This window comes from Haemaphysalis longicornis, unplaced genomic scaffold (assembly GCF_048455015.1).
Source record: "Haemaphysalis longicornis isolate Haplotype H1 unplaced genomic scaffold, Haemaphysalis longicornis Haplotype H1 scaffold_10, whole genome shotgun sequence".
Lineage (NCBI taxonomy): Eukaryota > Metazoa > Arthropoda > Arachnida > Ixodida > Ixodidae > Haemaphysalis > Haemaphysalis longicornis.
Window position 1 is genome coordinate 139,724,684 of NW_027526204.1, and position 18,956 is coordinate 139,743,639.

The 18,956-nt window shown below is 46.9% G+C and overlaps 2 protein-coding genes across 3 annotated transcripts in view; one reads left to right on the forward strand and one right to left on the reverse strand.

Moving 5' to 3' along the window:
* The window catches only part of LOC144159471 (putative ATP-dependent RNA helicase DHX34), a 35,440-nt gene extending 17,642 nt beyond the window's left edge, over positions 1 to 17,798 (reverse strand). For both annotated transcript variants that reach the window (XM_077690985.1, XM_077690984.1), the window contains exons 1-10: positions 17,372 to 17,798; positions 17,176 to 17,267; positions 15,817 to 16,586; positions 14,743 to 15,024; positions 12,738 to 12,942; positions 10,765 to 10,979; positions 7,004 to 7,198; positions 6,280 to 6,468; positions 4,043 to 4,273; positions 2,959 to 3,105 (exon numbers count right to left, since the gene is read on the reverse strand). In XM_077690985.1, the coding sequence (XP_077547111.1) occupies positions 2,959 to 3,105; positions 4,043 to 4,273; positions 6,280 to 6,468; positions 7,004 to 7,198; positions 10,765 to 10,979; positions 12,738 to 12,942; positions 14,743 to 15,024; positions 15,817 to 16,586; positions 17,176 to 17,267; positions 17,372 to 17,616 (2,571 nt within the window). In that variant the 5' untranslated portion in view covers positions 17,617 to 17,798. The remainder of the gene's footprint in view (positions 1 to 2,958; positions 3,106 to 4,042; positions 4,274 to 6,279; positions 6,469 to 7,003; positions 7,199 to 10,764; positions 10,980 to 12,737; positions 12,943 to 14,742; positions 15,025 to 15,816; positions 16,587 to 17,175; positions 17,268 to 17,371) is intronic.
* Positions 17,799 to 17,938: 140 nt separating this feature from the next.
* Positions 17,939 to 18,902, forward strand: Bc10 (BLCAP apoptosis inducing factor bc10). Its single transcript, XM_077690994.1, has one exon. It carries the CDS (start codon positions 18,078 to 18,080, stop codon positions 18,324 to 18,326), a length of 249 nt encoding a protein of 82 aa, XP_077547120.1. The 5' UTR covers positions 17,939 to 18,077; the 3' UTR covers positions 18,327 to 18,902.
* Positions 18,903 to 18,956: the final 54 nt, after the last annotated feature.

Sequence of the window (18,956 nt, forward strand, 5' to 3'; positions counted from 1 at the left end):
GTAGAGTATCGCCTCGAACCATGAGCATACTCGCGAAAGCGAAAAATGTAAGAAAAATTTAAATAACATGGACACCAGCACACTCGGGTCTGACAGAAAATGAGAGGGCCCACGATGCCGCCCGCAGTCGGCCAGGCAGACGTCGACCCCACCTCACCCCACCTCGTCAGGTCGGAAAGAGATTGCTGGTGTCACATAGAGAAATCATAGATCATTACAGACTGGCAAGACGAAAGTATCCCACCACACACCGCAGCCTCACTAAACGGGACTCGGTATGGTGGAGGCAGTTACAGACGAACACGTTTCGAAATATACTCAGGAAATTGTAAGCTATGCGTGGGTACAGGCGGACCTCTACCACATGTTATGGTCGTGTCCTGCAAGGCAGAATCAGAATGGTGCAGCAAATGCTGGGTGCAACTCGTTCACTGTAGCGAACTTGGAGCAATGGGAGACCACTTTGCTCAGCCCCGACCCGGAAATGCAACTTCGGGTCGTCCGGATGGCCAAGGCCGCCGCCAGAACCCAGGGGCTTCTGGCTGACGACTGAGGAAAAGGGGAGGAAGACGAGTGGAAGACGCGGCCTTCTCATTCGTCCCTTTCCTTTTTAATCCCATCACGGGCATAATAAAAGTTTCTGCTACTACTCCTAGCCTGAGGAAATAACGACAGCAGCCTTTCATCCTCATTTCAATTATTAGCATGAAATGCAGCTTAAGGGGGGACACTGGTCTTAAAACAACTTCTTTTAATTTTCAAGTGAACTCTGTGAAACTTGTCAGTCTTGCTGCTTTTTTCCCACTGATTTCAAATATGCCAGTATTTTTTCAGTTGGTCAATTAGTTCCCAAGATAATTAGAGATAATTAGCCATTTTTGCCCCACAATTAACAAAACAGTGTTGGTCACAAAACTGTAATCTTTATATTTTCCATTACTATGAACCCTGCTGAATGCAATAATGGAAACAGTTTTTTATGCATCACTTGGAACTAATTTTACAGCTCATTCAACTTCGGTGTTTGAAATGGGCAATGAAAATGGTTCCTTGCCACTGGTGCCACCCAAGTTTAATGAGCCGTAAAATTAGTTCCAAGCGGTGCATCAAAAAACTGCTTCCATTATTGCATTCAGCAGGGTTCATAGTAATGGAAAATATAAAGATTACAGTTTTGTGACCAACACTGTTTTGTTAATTGAGGGGCCAAAAATGGCTAATTACTCTAATTATCTTGGGAACTAATTGACCAACTGAAAAAATACTGGCATATTTGAAATCAGTGGGAAAAAAGCAGCAAGACTGACAAGTTTCACAGAGTTTACTTGAAAATAAAAGAAGTTGTTTTAAGACCAGTGTCCCCCCTTAATTAAGGAACAAGAGAACTTACTGCAGTTCAGCCTAATTACACACTCGTTGTTACTGAATGCACTCCATTCATGATGGCCAACCACAGAGAAGATAGAAAAATACTACGCAGGGAGATGTGCCTCTCACATTCACTTTGTCTCACGTCGTCTGTAAAAACTTGGCTCATTCAATGACAATGAGCTATTACCAACCAAATCTCTGTTCCTGCTAGTTATATTCAATTCTGGAGTGGACAAAGAATTTTCTGGGAGAACTGAGCAAGGCTTGAGACAAGCAGAGCTCTAGCAAATGCAAAATCACTTACCACATTTAGTATATTCTAACGGGCACCTTTTCCCCCGGAAAATACACCCCAAAATTGCAAGCACGTCAGAATCGAGTACCAGCCAAAAAAGCTGTAGTGGTTTCTTATCCTTACTGACTAGTGGGGCAACCATAATCGCTTGTTTGCACGAGCAGAGCAAAGATTGCAACGGCAAAATAACGACAACAAAAATCTAACCGATGTTTGTCTTCTAGCAGAGACGCTAGTGCATGCACGCAGCAATGCACACACAAGCACCCAAGAAAAAAAGGACTCGCACGGGAGGCGGGTGTATCCTTCCAGTGAATGATGGTGGGTGCAAACCTAGCTGTTATCTGCAAGGTACTAGGTTGCCTGCAGCCGGAGTGAGAGGCCTCGGGAGTGCTTCTTGTGCCAAGCAAAATTTAAGAACTTCAGCAGATAGCAAGCACCCCTTCTTAGATAGGGAGCCCGCGCTTTTCCAATTTTCGCCCCGACAAAGAAGAAAAAGCAGTGAATATACGTAGTACCGTGCAGTGCGCGTCCTTCTACTGGGGACTGCTGCTCTTCGGCAGCCTCTGGCTGAAAATATTTTCACGAGTTCAGTTCGGAAGGGAGGGCTGGTTTGCCATAGAGTACACTGCAACTGGAGAATGCCCAGAGACGTGGTAGAATGATGATAAACGAAGTTCTCTTGCACCTGTAAACGGTTTGCCCTGTGCAGATAATTAACTTTTTTCCCCTCCCGGTTTGTTAGGATTGAGGGTGCATTAGATTCTAGTATGGTGGTCTCATTTTGCATCTATCAGTCTTTTATATTTGTTACTTTGTCCTTGCATTTTTTCATTTCACTCTTCCATATTTTTCACTGAGTATGAAATTTAACGCACCGACGCTACACAGGCGATGAGGCATGACATCGTGGTGGGCTCCAGACTAATTTCGACCATCTGGAGATCTTTAATGTGAGCCAAAATCTCAAGCACGCGGGCGTAACTTTCATGTTTTACTGTTTTTAAACTTTTTACTAGGTCACATTAAGCGTTTAAGCCTTCGAGTTTCTCTGAGCAAGTATCGATTTGTCCATAGTCTAGGAGTTGGAGCTATGCGCATCAACACTATCACAACTGCCCCGTATCACTTTATTTATATAAAGCAAGCACAACACAGAACAACTCAGTTGGGGCCAAACATTGTCAAAACAAAAGAGTTATAAAAATGACACTGCAAAGAAATAAGCATTTATGAGCAAATTCTGATACGCAGCCCACACGCGAGGAACTTTGCCAAACCGGTCAGCTTGCCTTAGTGTGAAAGAGCTGGTCCGAGTCCCGCTTGTACGAGTTGTGGTCGTCCGAGATGGCAATCTGCGGGTAGACCCCCGAGCACAGGATCAACTTCATCAGGCTCAGGTCGTGGAAGCCAAAACTGCGGCTGCGACGCAGGAACTCCTGCGTTTTGCAGACACATCGTGGCTTACTCCTCCACACGCTTGCACCCGAAGTGCGCGATGCGTCTGAAATGTGTTTGAAATGCTTATGCCCACAAAGTAAAGCAATGCGACTAAGCATTTTGTGACCATTTGCTTCCCTTCATGTTCCAACAGCTTCATTAGAACCATTTGCAATTCTCACACAAGGTTCAAAGATGCTCCCTTGTTTAAGCACACGCCCAGTTCAAATGCCACAACAATGCATACAAGATGCTCTCACAGACTGCAACAGAACAGAATGTTATGAATACACCAGCAATAAAACTGCCAGCTTAGACTTTGAAAACCTAAATGAACAATGGCACAGCTTTCGCACTTGTGCTTTCAGCAAAAAGAGGCAGCTGCAATTCTGCCTCACTGTTTCCCAATCAGCTCTTGCTCGCACAACCGCCACTGCAAGCAAAGTGCAGCTTTGCATTGCTGTCTCTCAACAGGCCACAGCGCCATGCACTAGTCGTTATCCCCACTCAAAAAGAGATGTACAGCCTTTGCCAAAAGTTTCTGGGCCATGTAAGAAATTATTAGGCAACAAGGGATTCAACACAAAAGCTTACTTCTCAAGTGAGGTCGATTTTCTGCTTCATTACAGGCTATGGCCCCATGCACTGGTTGTTATCCCCACTTAAGAAGAGAATTACAATCTTTGTCAAAATTTTCTGGCCCTCGTCAGAAGTCACAAGGCAACCAAAAATTAAAAATACAAGCGCACCTCTCAAGTGAGACTGAAAAGTCTTAATTATGACAGAAAGGTGGTGAAAGCAGTTATGTTTCCTAGTGCCATAAAATAATTTTGTCAAGAATGCTAGTTTTTGTGTCCCATTCTTTGTGCCACAGAAACGTCTGGCACGGCCTAGGAAACCTTGACAAAGGCTGTATGTAGCCCTCACAGGACACACCTGAACCAGGGCAGGGTCCTGCTGCAAACGGAACTCCACGTCCTTGATGTCGACCTGGTCGTCCTCCTCCTCCTCGTCACCAAAGCGGCTCCCAGCGTGCAGCACCCGTTTCTTTCTCGGAGCTTTCTGCAGCTGCCTGCGCAAGTCCCTCAGCTGCTTCATCTCTCCGTGTCTCTGGATCCGTGCGACACTGTCTGTCACTTCAACCTCGCTCTCCATCAGGCCCACGTCCTGCAACAAGTGATGTGCCAGTTGTTGAAGGAAAAAAAACTGTCACAGCACAAAGAGGGAGAGAGGAGATGGTGAAGTGCCTGATGGACTTCCCAAATGGTACTGTATCGGGCATGCACTGTCTGCCTAAACCTTATCATGATAGCGCGAACACGTGCAGTGCTTTTGGATGTTATCACGCTGTTGCCTATATAATGCCATGCCAATAAACCCTCCTTTCATTCTTGTTCCTGCCATCATGTAGTTGCCTTGATTTTTTACGAGCCGCACGTCGCTAACAATACAGGTACCGTATAAGTCGGAATATGGGTTAACCCCCTTCCCTTGCAGCCGAAAAATGAGAAAAATAGTTAGGTACAGGTGCCCTAAAAAGTAAATGGAGCACGGCTTTGTGACGTTAGAATAATTTTTATTTTATGCAGTTGTCAACATAAATAGAACATGCACGGCCCGATTTTATTTTAGAATGACTTTCTTGAAAAGTCACTTAGAGGTTGCTGGCTAGGCACAAGGTGGAGAAATCCCCTCAAATCTTCGACCCTTGCCCCGTTTAATTTTTGGGGCACCTGGACATAACCTCGTTTTATTTAAGCTGTAAGCATTTGTTTTGCCTAAGGTTGTTCATCAGAGCCGTCTGGTGTCTTGTCGGACGACCACTTCTGTATGGCTGTCTCCCAAACAGAAATTGGTCCTTGGTGCAGTCCAGGGAATTGCTTATGGAGCACTTCTTATGCACTCACAAGACCATGTCATCACCAAAGCGAGCGCCAAGCACGGGACACCCATGTGTCGATAGTTGTGAGAGCCGGCCTGAGAAGGCGCCCAGGAGTCTTGGGGTTGTTGTACCCATCCATTTCATAGAGACACCGCACAATGCTCGTGAAGAAAAGTCACCACCCTGTCCGTCACTTCCAGTTGCACAGCGCGGCAGCCCACGAAACGAGGTCTTCCGAGTGTTGCGTACTGAGAGCTGCCCCTTCAGCTTACGCCCCTAGCGTGAACTCTTTTCAGTGACACTGAACTGCTGGTAGTCGAACGTGTGGCCACTGACTTGGGCATACTATATGACAATTCTTTTAAGTGCTGTGGTCAAGTGGCACCAAGTGCCTGAACGTATCTTGAGCGAGAAGAAATTATCACGCACACGCTCAATGACAGCAAGAGAAGCAACGAAAAAAGGTGGCGGCACGTCCGATTGACGTCGGTGGCGATAATGTCTTCGCGGTTTAAATTAACTCTGTGGACTGCCTAGTTGCCAGATCACAAATAATATTATGCTAATGACTGGTGTTTAAGTCGAGGGGTAACTTTGCAGAAAATTTTTGGTAAAAAATCTCTACCTATATTCCGACTTATACGGTAGACATTTTTATGCTATCTTCACTGCATGAAACCACAGGGCACACGAAACAACCAACCAAGCAACACAAGAACAGCATTCAGGATCATCACTTCAGATACAAAATTGCAAAGTCAAACAGTTTTTGAAATTCCACAATTTTCTACATTAAATCTGACAAAAGCGATAGCCAAACAACAGAACCTTTGGCCACCGTTCAGCACATTTTGGCTCCTTTCTTCATTATATCCAGTCAGTTTTGCCTAAGTCGGATTGCTCTGTACTGAAAACTCTTTTATCTGCCTTCCAGAAAATGGGTAGTGGGGAACCAGAGCACACATTTTAGCTCTAGTTTAAGCTAAAAGTGGAGTTAAGCTCGCCTAACTGCTAAGCTAGAAGAGGAATTAGGTGAGCTAGGAGTTGAGTTAGGAGTTGGGCCCTTAGATACAAAACTTAGGGAAAGGATGAGACAATAAAATTTAGGGGAAGAGAATGAGTAGGCCTTCCACCACCTCCTTATCATCCTCTGCTGCCAATAATCATCATAATCATCGCCTGCTGCTCGCCCTTCTCCTCATCATCTGCTAATCACTATCGCCATTGCTCATCGCCGCCAATTATGATGATGATGATTATGAGGAGAAGGAGGAGGAGGAGGCAGTCCCACCTGCAGCAGTCGCTTGAACTGTGCCCTGAGCTTGGTCATCTCGTAGAAGCGCTGTTCTTCCAGCCCCAGGCGGCGACACCACTTGCGGGTGTCCTCCCCGTAACTCGACTTGGCCCCCAGCCACTCGTGGTACGCATTGAGCAGGGTGAACGGGTCCCCGTGGTCAGAGTCCCCCGTCTTGCGCGCCGCCTGCGTCGGGGTGGCAGCCGCAGAGACAACGTTGCTTCGTGTTTCAAGCACAGAATGAGAGTCTGGAGTGCATTAATGCTGGAAGCATGACCAATGTACTTGGCAAGGAATTTCCGGCGCAAATTCACAAAGATTGAAGAAGATATGCGCCATACCAAAGGACGGAATCATGCTCGCATTTGGAGACGATGAATGCTCACAATAATGATGACGATGCCTCATAACAAATATGTCACGACCCAATGTCATTCTCTGTTGTTGCAGTAAATGATCATCACAATCTGAGCAAGGCTGAGTCATTGCAGGCTGGGATAAAAATGAGGCACGAAAGGTAGTTGAGGCAACTAGAGAAATGCCTGGTTAGTGGACAGATACTGAAGAGAAAAAAATTGGCTTAAGAAGAGGTTGCTGTCGACTGTTCAATCTGTACTGTAGGAGCAAATCATATTCACTCAAATGATGGGGAAGGTGATATGTTCGCATGCCTTACCCTTCACCTCACCACACCAAGTTCAACACCCACCGAAACACTCACCGAAGCATTGAGGTCGCGAAAGGAGCGCTGCGTGAATGGCGACTGGATGCTGAGGGCTGCCGCAAGTGAGAGCACGGGGTCGACGAGTCGGAAGACACAGCCCAGGATCAGCACTTTGCCAATGGTCACGTCCACCGGAAGTTGGGCCAGGATCCGGCCTGTCGGTGTCAGGTCTTCGTCTGCGGTCAGTGCACCCTTCAGCAAGAAAGACAGTACAGTAGAATCTTGTTAAATCGGCCCTCGTTAATTTGGAATTCCAGATAATTCGTCATTCGCACACCCTCCGTTCAAAAATGTACAGAGCCCTATGGCGACAAACATTCGCTAATTCGACGCAAAACTGCACGCGCACCAGTTAATTAGGACTGGAGGCAAGTCAAGGACGGAGCAACTGAAACGAGTTTTTGGAGCACGTATCTTCACCGTCTCAACCACCTTCACGCAATTTTACAGTGACAGAGACGAGCGACCAGTTCTGCCGTCGCGGAGAGCCATCCATCGCCATCGCTCCCAATCCGTCGACAGCAACGGTACGCTGTCGAAGTTGATGCAACGATGCTCTGTTGAAGCAACGGTGCGCTCTCGAAGGTGCGCTGTCGCCGGCCACTTGACCGATGATGAGATCATCAGCGCTGCCCTCAATGTGGTGGCGGATAAGGCATCCAATGAAGAAGACTTGTGGGATGTGCTACCCGGACCACAAAATAAGCCGCGAGGGCTCCCGTCATTTTGGAGGACTTTTTCTACGATGTCCCAGGCAATATGATTGCTCTAGAAGGATTGTCGCATGCCTGCAAACTAGTCCTTTCTGCTCAGCTGTCGTCCGCGCCCCCCCCCCCCCTTAAAAAAAAAAAAAAAAAAAAAAAAAAAAAAAAACAACGCATCAGAGACTTCTTCTCCAAGTAAAGGTATGGAATAAAAGAATTGAAAATGTGCATTTTTGTTATTCATTCGATAATTCGACATTCGGATAATTCAGACATCTTTTTCACTCTTTTGAGATCCGAATTAACAAGGTTTTACTGTATATCATTTCAGCTGGGGAAAACTCGCAGCTCTGCATACCACCACACGATATACGCAAATTCCAACCAGAAAATGCCAGATGGTGACAACTTTTCCAATATGATCTGAAATTCCTTGGGTTCTTAAGTCTGCTAATGTTTGACGGCTTATTCTACTCTGACTACTCGAAATGATTGTTTTGAATACGGCTTCTTTCTGAGGTCAACAAAACAATAAAATACATTATCAGACACCACAGTAAGGACGTCAACCAGAAATGATACCTTGAAACTGCCAAGGGCACATATGGCGCCAATCCAATGACTTAGTAAAAAGTCAACAATGTCATCACCTGTGTTTCCACAGCAATTTTTAAACTCCCTTCATGTTGCATTTCCCCACGGTACCTTGAGTTTGCATTTCCAGAAATGCCCTTTCTTTTTCACCTTGTAACCATGGCGTATCGTCACTTCCTATTCCTTTAATAGCCTGAAAATGGGCTGACACTACCAATAAAAAAAATTAAAATAAATAAATAGTGCTGCTGCATCGTTGTGTGTGCACTAGGATGATTGCCATTCCATTCTGGCAGGCTGCCGGGTAAACACTGTGGTTAGTGCACTTGGCTGCAGCTTTTGTGATGAGGCTCAAATCCCACATGATATCCCACAAAATAACGTGCACTTCATGCCATTTTTAGATTGCCTTATTAAGCCTTCATTTTTTTCCTGTAACCGCAGAGTTATGGAATAAACTTGGATATTTCATTGCGAAAGTTGTCTACCAATAGTTCTTTTGAATGAACTACTTCCTACCCATGTGCTTTGTTAGTCTGGTCTGTCTATGCCTCCAACTGTGAGACAGCAGACTTGCAAAAAATTAAAACAGCTTCCTTTAATTGTTAAGCAAAATCTGTGAAACTCATCAGTCTTGCTGCTTTTCCCCCACTGATTTTAAGTATGTCCTTATTTTTTCAGTCAGTCAATTAGTTCTCAGGATAATTAGAGATAATTAGTAATTTTTGGATGAACAATAGACAAAACAGTGTTGGCCATGAAACTGTAATCTTTATATTTTCCAATGCTATGAACCCTGGTGAGTGCAATGAGAGAATCGGTTTTTTAATGCACTGCTTGGAACTAATTTTACAGCTCATTAAACTTTGGTGGCATCAGTGGCAAGGAACCACTTCGAATGCACATTTCAAACACCAAAGTTTAATGAGCTGTAAAATTAGTTCCAGGCGGTGCATTAAAAAACCGATTCTCTCATTGCACTCACCAGGGTTCATAGCATTGGAAAATATAAAGATTACAGTTTCATGGCCAACACTGTTTTGTCTATTGTTCATCCAAAAATTACTAACTATCTCTAATTATCTCTTTGGAACTCATTGACCAACTCAAAAAATAATGCCATATTTGAAATCAGTGGGGGAGCAAGCAAGACTGCCAAGTTTTACAGAGTTTACTTAAAAATGAAAAGAAATTGTTTTAAGAGCCATGTCCCCCCTTAAAGGGGCCATGAAGGCAAAATATAAATTTGTTTTATTAAAAAACTTGGTGTTTTGTAGTGCCCCCAGCACTTGTGCGGCAGCAAATCGTGCTTTGTTTCTTGAGAAATCAGGCAATTTAAGCCAAAATTTCAATTCTCCCACTAAATCGTGTGTTTTGTGATATCTGCGATAACATATCAAGCGAACGCCAGTATGCTGACTAGGGCTGCAGCGAACGGCGAAACACCTTGTTAATTGTCAGTCATCCTAGATGGCAGTACGATACTGCTCAGGACCGCTGTCTGCCCTCGCTTTGTTTTTGACCACATTTGCACCTGGCTAATTTTTGCTACAGTTGATAGTAACCGATTAGTGAAACATTGGGTATGCTGGACAAACAGTCACAGAAGGCAATGCCACTCATGCGAGATGGCCAGTGTAAACTCAACGCGTCGTACGGCTGTGCAGCTATAACAAGCATAGGGTGCACAGTACGCATTGGCGCTTCTATGTTTACGTCTGCGTTCGTAACTTGCTTAACCCACCTTTCTTACTGCTGCAAAAAGAATACGCATTAAATTTAAGTGCAAATGGCTCATTCTGCAAGCTTGTAAGCCCTGCCTAACTTTCGTTTGCTTTTGACGGCTTCAGCCAATCGCACAGCTGCCAAAAATACGTCATAGGTTCTAGAGCAAGAGAATCGCTAGCGAGTTGTAACTCACATGGCTATTCTCTGTTTTCCTCATTATATAGCCCATTCCTGTAAGGTTTGCACTAAAAGTGGTGTCGGTGTTACTCTAACGAGGCAAACTTTTGAACGAACCAAACTTGCATTTTGTCTTCGTGGACCCTGTAAGAGAAAGATGGTTAGAATGGCGCAATTGGACAGATGTCGGCTTCATAACGCAAGGGACTGAGGTTCGATTCCGACCACGGGAAGCCACTTCTTCTTGAGGCGCTTGATGTGTCTTCACTTATCATCATCATTGTTATGTGAGACTGTGTAAAGTTGGCTCCCTGGCAGTGCCCTTTGGCACGACATCAAGCACCATCAGTGAGGCACACAAACCTTCGCATCCCAATTTATTTTCTATTTACAGCGGTGGCCATTTTGGTACCATTCATGTTGACACCGCCGCCAACGACAACCATCACTTTTCACATTTGACGAGACATCTAGGGCTTTCGCCTTAGTAATCCTTTGAGCGTGCCCTAGGATTTGGTGCTGCGTGCGCTGGAGACACGCCTGGAGGTGGCGTACCTGCTCCTTGAGCACCTGGACGGCCTCCTCGATGCTCTCGGAGGGCGGGGGCTCCAGGAAGGGAAACTGGCGCACATCGGGCAGCCCCAGGGAGACCAGCTGCAGCAGGAGCGAGTTGAGTGGGACCCGCTGGATCTCGGGCTTGGAGTAGGCCGCCAGCGACTCGTACTCCGCCTCCGAGTACAGCCGGAAGCAGACGCCAGGCCCCGTTCGGCCTGCGACGGCGAGCGCAGCCAACGGTTCGGGAGTTTAAGCACCGACCGCGCACCACCCTCTCTCCGGCCTGCCAGGTTCGATTCAGACCCCTAGACATCAGGCTCATAGAAATGATTTTACTCAGCTTTTAGCTAAGCCATTTTTTCCCCATACAATTTATTGGCATAGTCATGGGAGGTTGTGGCCGTTACTACACCAAGGTGGCCAATCCTGCTCTGGTGAAAGAGTGCGTTACCGGCAATGGTTGCCGGGTTCAGGCCGCACCCTAAGTCCCATACTGCAATTCCATCAATACGCGGATTTTTTTTTTTTTTAATCCGGTGGGAATTGTCCAGCACCGGGATTTGAACCACGGTCCTTCTGCATGCGAGGCGGATGCTCTACCTCTACGCCACCGCTGCCATAATAGGTGTAACATTAAGGGACAACAAGAGAGCGGAGTGGGTCAGGGAACAAACGCGTGTTAAGGACATCTTAGTAGAAATTAAGAAGAAGAAATGGACGTGGGCAGGGCATGTAATGCGAAGGCAAGATAACTGTTGGTCATTATGGGTAACAGAGTGGATCCCTAGAGAAGGCAAGCATTGCAGGGGGCGGCAGAAAGTTAGATGGGCAGATGAGATCAAGAAGTTTGCGGGGATAAATTGGTCGCAGTTAACACAGGACCAGGGTAATTGGAGATTAATGGGAGAGGCCTTTGCCCTGCAGTGTGCGTAGATAGGCTGGTGATGATGATGGTGATGATGATGACCATTTATTGAAGCTTACCTGAGGAACTGCAAGTTTTCGTTTTTGTATTGGTGATTGCAAAGTATTCACTTCAATTCGAAAGCATTCAGATATACACCATTTTAACAAAATAATTAATCGCTTCACATTCATTTTGAAAGCGTAAATCACTATTCACACGGGTATACCTTTTGGTGTTAGTTGCTACACCATTAGGCACGGCATAGGACCAACTTCTTTGCCAGAGCCAGAAATGCATGAAAGGCTGCAACAGAATAAGTGTGAATTCTCAAGGCAATGCTATGCTCAATTAGTTCTTCAATAAAATGTTTTGGCTCTGCCAGGCATAGGTGAGCTGGACACATCTATGCTTGAACATAAAAGATAAGAAAAACACTCCTGTGCATTTTCAACTCCCCTATTCCCATCAAGCTCCTGTAATCCCTTATCAAACATAATTGCAGGAACCCAGTGTTCTTCATTGCTTTTTGAATGCATGAAGAAATATTCCAGGTGTACCACACACGCATACTGATGGTGGCACAGAGTGGTGATCGTACTAGCAGAGAAAAACTTCCAATAAATGCACTTCTGCACTAAGCTGGTTTGGTTGTAGGAGAAGTGCGAGGTCATCGGGGCACGTGCTTCTCCTCCTCCACCATGGGCCCACCTGGATGTGTCTTGGCAACTACTGACCAGGTGCAACGTCTCGTCTGCTACAGGAGTTTGTAGCTAATATTTTATGTCATTATCAGGCTTCACAACTCATCAAGGCATTTTTGAAGCGCTCGTGTTTGAAGCGCTCGTGTTGTCCTCTTCTTGTGTTTCGTCTGTCCGCGCTTCAAACATGATTCACGAGTAAAAACTACAAATGCGGACCAACTTTTTAACAAAAGAAAATTCCAGTGAGCCTCACTAATGGCTTATGCAAGGCTATTCCGCAACCGGTTCAATCGAGAAAGTTTACGTAAAAGTTGGCCAGGGGTGTGCGCCCCGTGGTTGACCCCTCGCTGATCCCTTCTCCTCACCTGCACGGCCCTTGCGCTGCTCAGCGCTGGCCCTGCTGATCCAGAACTCCTTGAGCTTCTGCATGTGGCTGGCCGAGTCGTAGCTCATTTCCTTCACCTTGCCCGAGTCGACCACAAACCGGACGCCGTCGATGGTCACCGACGTCTCAGCAATGTTGGTGGACAGGATGCACTTGCGGATCTTCTCCGGTGCATAGTCAAACACCTGCAGCGGTAGCACCACTGTTAGTGAGATAGAAACGCTAGGTATTGAGCTAAGGACATGGCATTGCCATTAAAAAGCTAGGCCTAAAACAATATCACAGTTTAGCAATAGAGAAAAGGATTGGGATGCATGCTTGGATATTCTTTTAAGCAAAGCTACAGCTTACATATACCAATGGCAAGTTAATCTTGGTGCTGTGATCAGCTAAACCCGTTGTCACATGGCAAATCTAAGGTCATTCAAAGTGAATGACATCAGCTGTAAATGACATTTGATTTGGCTGTGCGGGTCTACACGGCAAAGCAAATGTTCTTTGATAGTGATAGCAATGACGATTCGGAAACTCGCAAGATTTCAAGATAATAATGTAAATGTGTCCACAATGTTTTTGAACTTCTTACTTTCTTGAAATAAAATATTGCTTGTATTCACTCGCGAGGCTCACATGCAGGCAATTGTGTGAGTGCGCCGTCACTCGTTACATCGGGCTCCACGGGATGGCAGCATTTGTCTGTGCTAAGCACATGACTGTGTTTCACGTTACCAACTCTACCTCACCGAACACAGAGTATTGCCTCGAGTCCAATGTGAAAGCGATTAATAACATCTCTGTTGACGACACCGTTTAGAATCGGATTGAAACGGAGCAGACGCCGCGCATCGGTGTTTTTTTTTCTTCGGCGTGCGGGCGCAGTGGCCCAAGCCGCACCATGTCCGTGGCGCATTGGCCATGTCTGTGGCTGTCTCCAGCGTTGCCAAGCGAAGAAATTGACAGCTAAACTTTTCAACGAATACCACCTATATGTACACTGGAGCCTCGCTGATAAGTCCCCCGGTCTTACGACGACCACTTCTCACGACGGATTACCGCAGGCCCAGCAAAATCCCCATAGAAACAATGCGTTAAAAACCCCGATTATACAATGCACGGGAGCATGCGGTCCGCTTCGTATGACAGACTCTGGCAGGGATAAACGTTTTTTCAATCTTTTACACCACTTCGCCACCTTGTCTTGACCTTTCTTTATTCTTAACCCCATTTGACGCTGTTCATGTGCAAGGGTTCGCAGGCGGGCCAGACCACTTGCTGAACAGACGCAAGCAAGCATGTGTGTACTGGCAGGTGGGAGTTAACCCTCAGCGGCCCCATGCGGCAGCAGAACGCCAATGCGCCAACTGCGAGAAGTCAAAGTCAAGGTGCCCAGTGAACCGCCAATTCGAAGCTCCCATCAAGCCGACAAACCTGAAAACATATTCAACACAACCCTACAGCGATGACCGAACACCTGCTTTCTACGCCCGCTCAATTCAAGTTTCTACCGTTCACGATGCTCTCCCTCCCTCTATCTCTGCTCTCTGCTTATCAGTGTCTTTCAAAGACACGTTGTTGCTCCGCTTCTTTCGTTGCTGCCTTTTTTTTGCTATCGCCCCCTTATGCTATCGTTCATTTCGCTTGGCCTTGGCAGTTTCGCACTTTCGCCTTTTCCCCTCTCAATTTGCTCAACTACATTGGCCTTATCTCGCATAGCGCATGATGCATGGCTGGTGAGCTACCGCAGACGCCATGAAGGGGAGGGGGGCACAAAATAGGCGTTTTATTTTTAGGAGCTTCTGATTTCAGTCAGGGGTTCGAAAATTATGCAAGAACGCTTTAAATCAGTTCTTAGCCCAACCGTTGCGTGAGACTGTCTACTAGGCTGGCTTACCCGCAGCCCGACCACACAACACCCCTGTCATACGACACTTTCGTGGGGTCCCTTGAAAATCGTATTATCGGGATTCCACCGAAAGTATACGTGCCTTGTCCTGCTCGGCCAGCGACAGGGTGCTGTGCAGGGGCAGGACGATCCAGTGGCCGTTCTTGTTGGCGTACTCCTCAGCCGCCTCCTGCACGGCTGAGATCTCACTCATGCCGCTCAGGAAGACCAGCACGTCCCCCCTCTCGCTGCTCGGGTACTTGCTGTCTATGAGGCTCAGCAGCCGCACGTACGGCGCCGGGTTCAGCCGCCCCGTGCGCGAGCGCTTCTCCTCCACCGTCACCGGGTGGTACTGAACCTGGATCGGGAACAGGCGCCCGGGAACCTGCGCAACACTCCGGCTCAGGCCCAGTGCTTCCTGCACGTGACTGCTGCTCCTAGAAGGAACTTTCTGATGACCCTAGACAGCCTAGAGGCACAGTTTTCAGCTCTAAAGGAGACCAGAAAATCTAAAATACTTTTTCCGGGAACGGAGGTATTTTTGTATTGGAACGAAAGAAGCCTCACTCTCTCACAGTTGTACAAAAAATTTTCATGTGCGTTCATACCCTAAATCTTCCGTTACCCTTTCCATTGAAGTAATTTGCATAACCTTTCACCCTTAAAAGATTAGAACTGTCCAGCATGACCATTAAGCCGCTATATGCATGTACATGATTTTGCAAGGTTCAATTTCACGAGCACTGTGATAAAGAAATTGCTCAAGGTGGCCAAGGAATGCTGATTTTCTTGCTTGGTGCTTTTCTTGCTTGGTATGAGTTGTATCTTATACAAACGACAAATATAATGCTTACACCCAAGTAATCCACAGAACTGAAAACGTGCAAGGGAAAATATTTCCATGCAAAACGAAATGGGCAGTAGACAATGGGCGATCGTATGCAGATGTGTGTAGAATGGCTGATTACCTGAGAACTTTCTTAGAAGAACATGCCAAAGAATAGCCAGAGCAATGAAGTACATCTCAACGGAGAGTTTTTTGGTTGCGTGCTGTTCTTGACTACCAATGTAAACAAAAACATCTGCATAACAAATGAACACCGTGCTACTTGTACAGAAAGAAACAACAAGAAAGAAAGAACAACAACTAAGAGTGGCATCTGCAGGGGATACCAACCTGTACCACTGGGCAGTTATAAAAGTACTGGGAGAACAGCTGAATGTTGATGGTGGCAGACATGAGGATGATCTTGAGGTCGTTTCTATGCTGCATAAGACACTTCACAACACCCAGGAGAAAGTCACACGTGAGATGGCGTTCGTGAATCTCATCAAGGATGATGACGTTGTAGTCCTTCAGCATCGGGTCGCTGGCGATCTGCCGCAGCAGGAGACCCTCCGTGAGAAACAGCATCTTTGTGTGCTTACTGCGGTGCTTCTCGAACCGAATCTGGTACCCGATGTGAGTGCCGTACTCATTCAATGTCTCAAAAGCCACACGCTTGCACAGGGATATCGCCGCAATCCTGCGTGGCTGGGTGCACACGATTCCTTCCAGGCCTGCGCCCAGAAGGTACTGCGGTATCTGCGTCGACTTTCCGCAGCCGGTATCACCGGCAATGAGAATGACATTGTTCTCCGAGACACATTTCAAGATCGTGCCCTTCTGTTGAGCTATGGGGAGGTTCTTCTGGAAGTCGCGCAGTTTCTTGAGCTTCTGGAACTTCTGCCTCTGCAGGAAGTCGAGGTAGAGGTGGAAGACGGTCCGAACCTTAGCAACGTCGCTTTCTGTGAGTGAATGCGCGGAGTCATCGGCATCAACATGCACGCCAGCATCGAGCATTAGAACCTTGGGTTCCTCGGGAAAGACACAAAAGTTGACCTTGTGGATGGGGTCGTAGGTGCTGGGAAGTCCCAGGGTTGACTCGGCACATTCAGATGAATCATCTGCAAGAAAGTGCAAGTGCAGCTGGCTGAGAAATGCGTTAAAACATTTGTAATGTGCTTTATGATGATGCATCATGATAATGCCCTTTTGCAGACCATCACCAGTTACCGTATGAAACACCGCTTTCCTCTCTGCCTGCCCTCCCCAGTTTGCACTAAAACTTCACACACAGACAACACTTTGTGGTCTATTTTAGATGGCGGTACTTGGTTCATTTATTTGTGAAAAATGTTTTATTCCATTGACAATTAATCCTCCCTGTACTGTGGCAATGGCCACTCTCTCGCTTGTTTTTGTCTTTTGCCACACAACAAATATTTCTAATACGGGCCCTCTTAAATACGGTCCGCTGACAGTCATTTCAAACTTGAGTTAAAGGGAAAGGAGCCCACAGTAGAGCTTGAGTGCCAACAAACAAGCCTTTTTTGCAAATGATTTTGATTGTTCTAGTGCAAAACAATAACATAGCCCCTGTGGTGTTCATCAGTGCTTCAGACGAACAGCCAATGTTTGTGAGCATGTTTATGCAAAATTTCCTTTCCTACGCACTCCTGAATACAAATAAGAAAAAACTAAGGGTTCGTATACCGTTCGATGTTCCAGCTTCTGTCTTGCTTTTCTGCTTGCGCTCTTCGTACTTTTTGAGGAACGTCCAGAAGTCGTTGTACTGCTTGGAATTTCTGCACAAAAAAATAACCAAGCCTCATCGTTACAGCCTTCGAAACATTCAGTGGCGAAGCGAAACTGGTCGGATTGCGTAGCACAGCTTACGGCACCAACTTACCGGCTTATCGGGCTGTTGTCACCAAAAAATATCCGCGTCAGCTCATGTCGAAACTGCAACAGGTTTCTTGGCTCGAGGTTCTGACTAGTTCTCGTCGACTGCGAACCTGAACGGCCGCTCTCCGCCGGCGAACTGTCGCGTCGCCTGCGTTTGTCGGGCTCACGATCTCGCCCATCGTAACTGTCGCTGTGCTTGCGTTTGTGACTTGACTTGTGATGGTGTTTCCTGTCGTGGTCTTTACCCATTATGGTAGCTCTGTGTGCCGTTTACGACATCCTCCAAAGCGGGATCAGCTCGCACCATTAACGTTTACAAACGTTTCATACAACGACCATGTTACCATGTGGCCATGTTTACAAATGCGAAACCAGCGAAACGGCGAAACAAGGCAAGAAATCGCCTGTTGCCCGATATCACTGAGAGCATTACGTTGCTGCTTTATTAGTGTCGTTAAAAATGTCAATACAGTTTAAATTTGCCTTATGCTCGTTATTTACGAATGTGCTAATGTCATTTTGATATTTTGTTTTCGAAACGCGTTGCTGACAGGGCAGCAGAATGGACAGCGACGCCACCGTTCTCCGGCCGCCATTGTTGTTTTTGTCGACTTTGATAAGTGGGGCCGATTTAGCGACACGCAAGCGCTACGACCGTCAGCCAGAGAACCACTTAGTCGTCGCCGCCAGTCAGCCGAAACAGCTCCAGCATGTATTGCCTCCAGTGGCTAATTCCCGTGCTGCTTATTCCGAAGCCCATGAACCTGGCCCTGGTTCAGAATCACGTGATGTTCATGGTTCTCTATCTGACGGGGTTCTTCCTCGAGCGCAAGCCTTGCACCATCTGCAGCCTGGTGTTCATCGCTGCCGTGTTCCTCATCTGCTACAGCGGTATGGGGAACTGCATCTTTTCACTCTTCGTCAACTGCAACTCGGTCACCTGCGAGCCGGGGACGTAGCGGCTCGTCCGACGTGCCTCTCCCCGCCCTCGGCTCTCCCCGGATTACCCCTCGTCGTCGACAACTACCACAGCAGCGATCTTAAATCCGTGCCACGCACCCGCGGGACTGCCTGCCGAGCCGCCCCGAAAATCCACAAGCGTCTTGGCGCGCGTTGTGCTACTGTCGTTAGTGTCGGAACGCTTTCGTAGCTTCGGGACTCGGTTCTGATCGCGGAAGAAGAAAAAAGAAAGAAAAAAAAAAACGAAGAAAATAAAGCGCCTCCCAGTCTTCCCCAGTGCAACGCGTTTGGACTCGGACGAGGCTGCCTGCCTTTTCGCTCCGCTTGTGCGCGACTGTGCTAGTCCTGCGTGTCGAGGCCTTCACCTGGAATTCCTTTTCTCACCTGACCCTACCTTTCCGCGTTGCAGTTACGGCGACTTGTGTAATTTTTCTACCCCTCCCTCACGCTGTTCTGTGCCGACGCCGTTTTCTACCTAGAAGCAGAAATGAAAGTTCTGGGGGTCACAGTCGGCGTGGATTGTTTGTATTCTGCGTGAATAGCGTTCTTCTCTGGGAATAAATATGGTGTGACCATTTGCTGTTCGCTGGTGGTGCTTTCGCCCGCGCAGCGGGCAAACGCAAGTGCGT

Coding starts and splice junctions, on each gene's coding strand:
- Bc10 (XM_077690994.1), top strand. CDS start 18,078: ATGTATTGCCTCCAGTGGCTAATTCCCGTGCTGCTTATTCCGAAGCCC.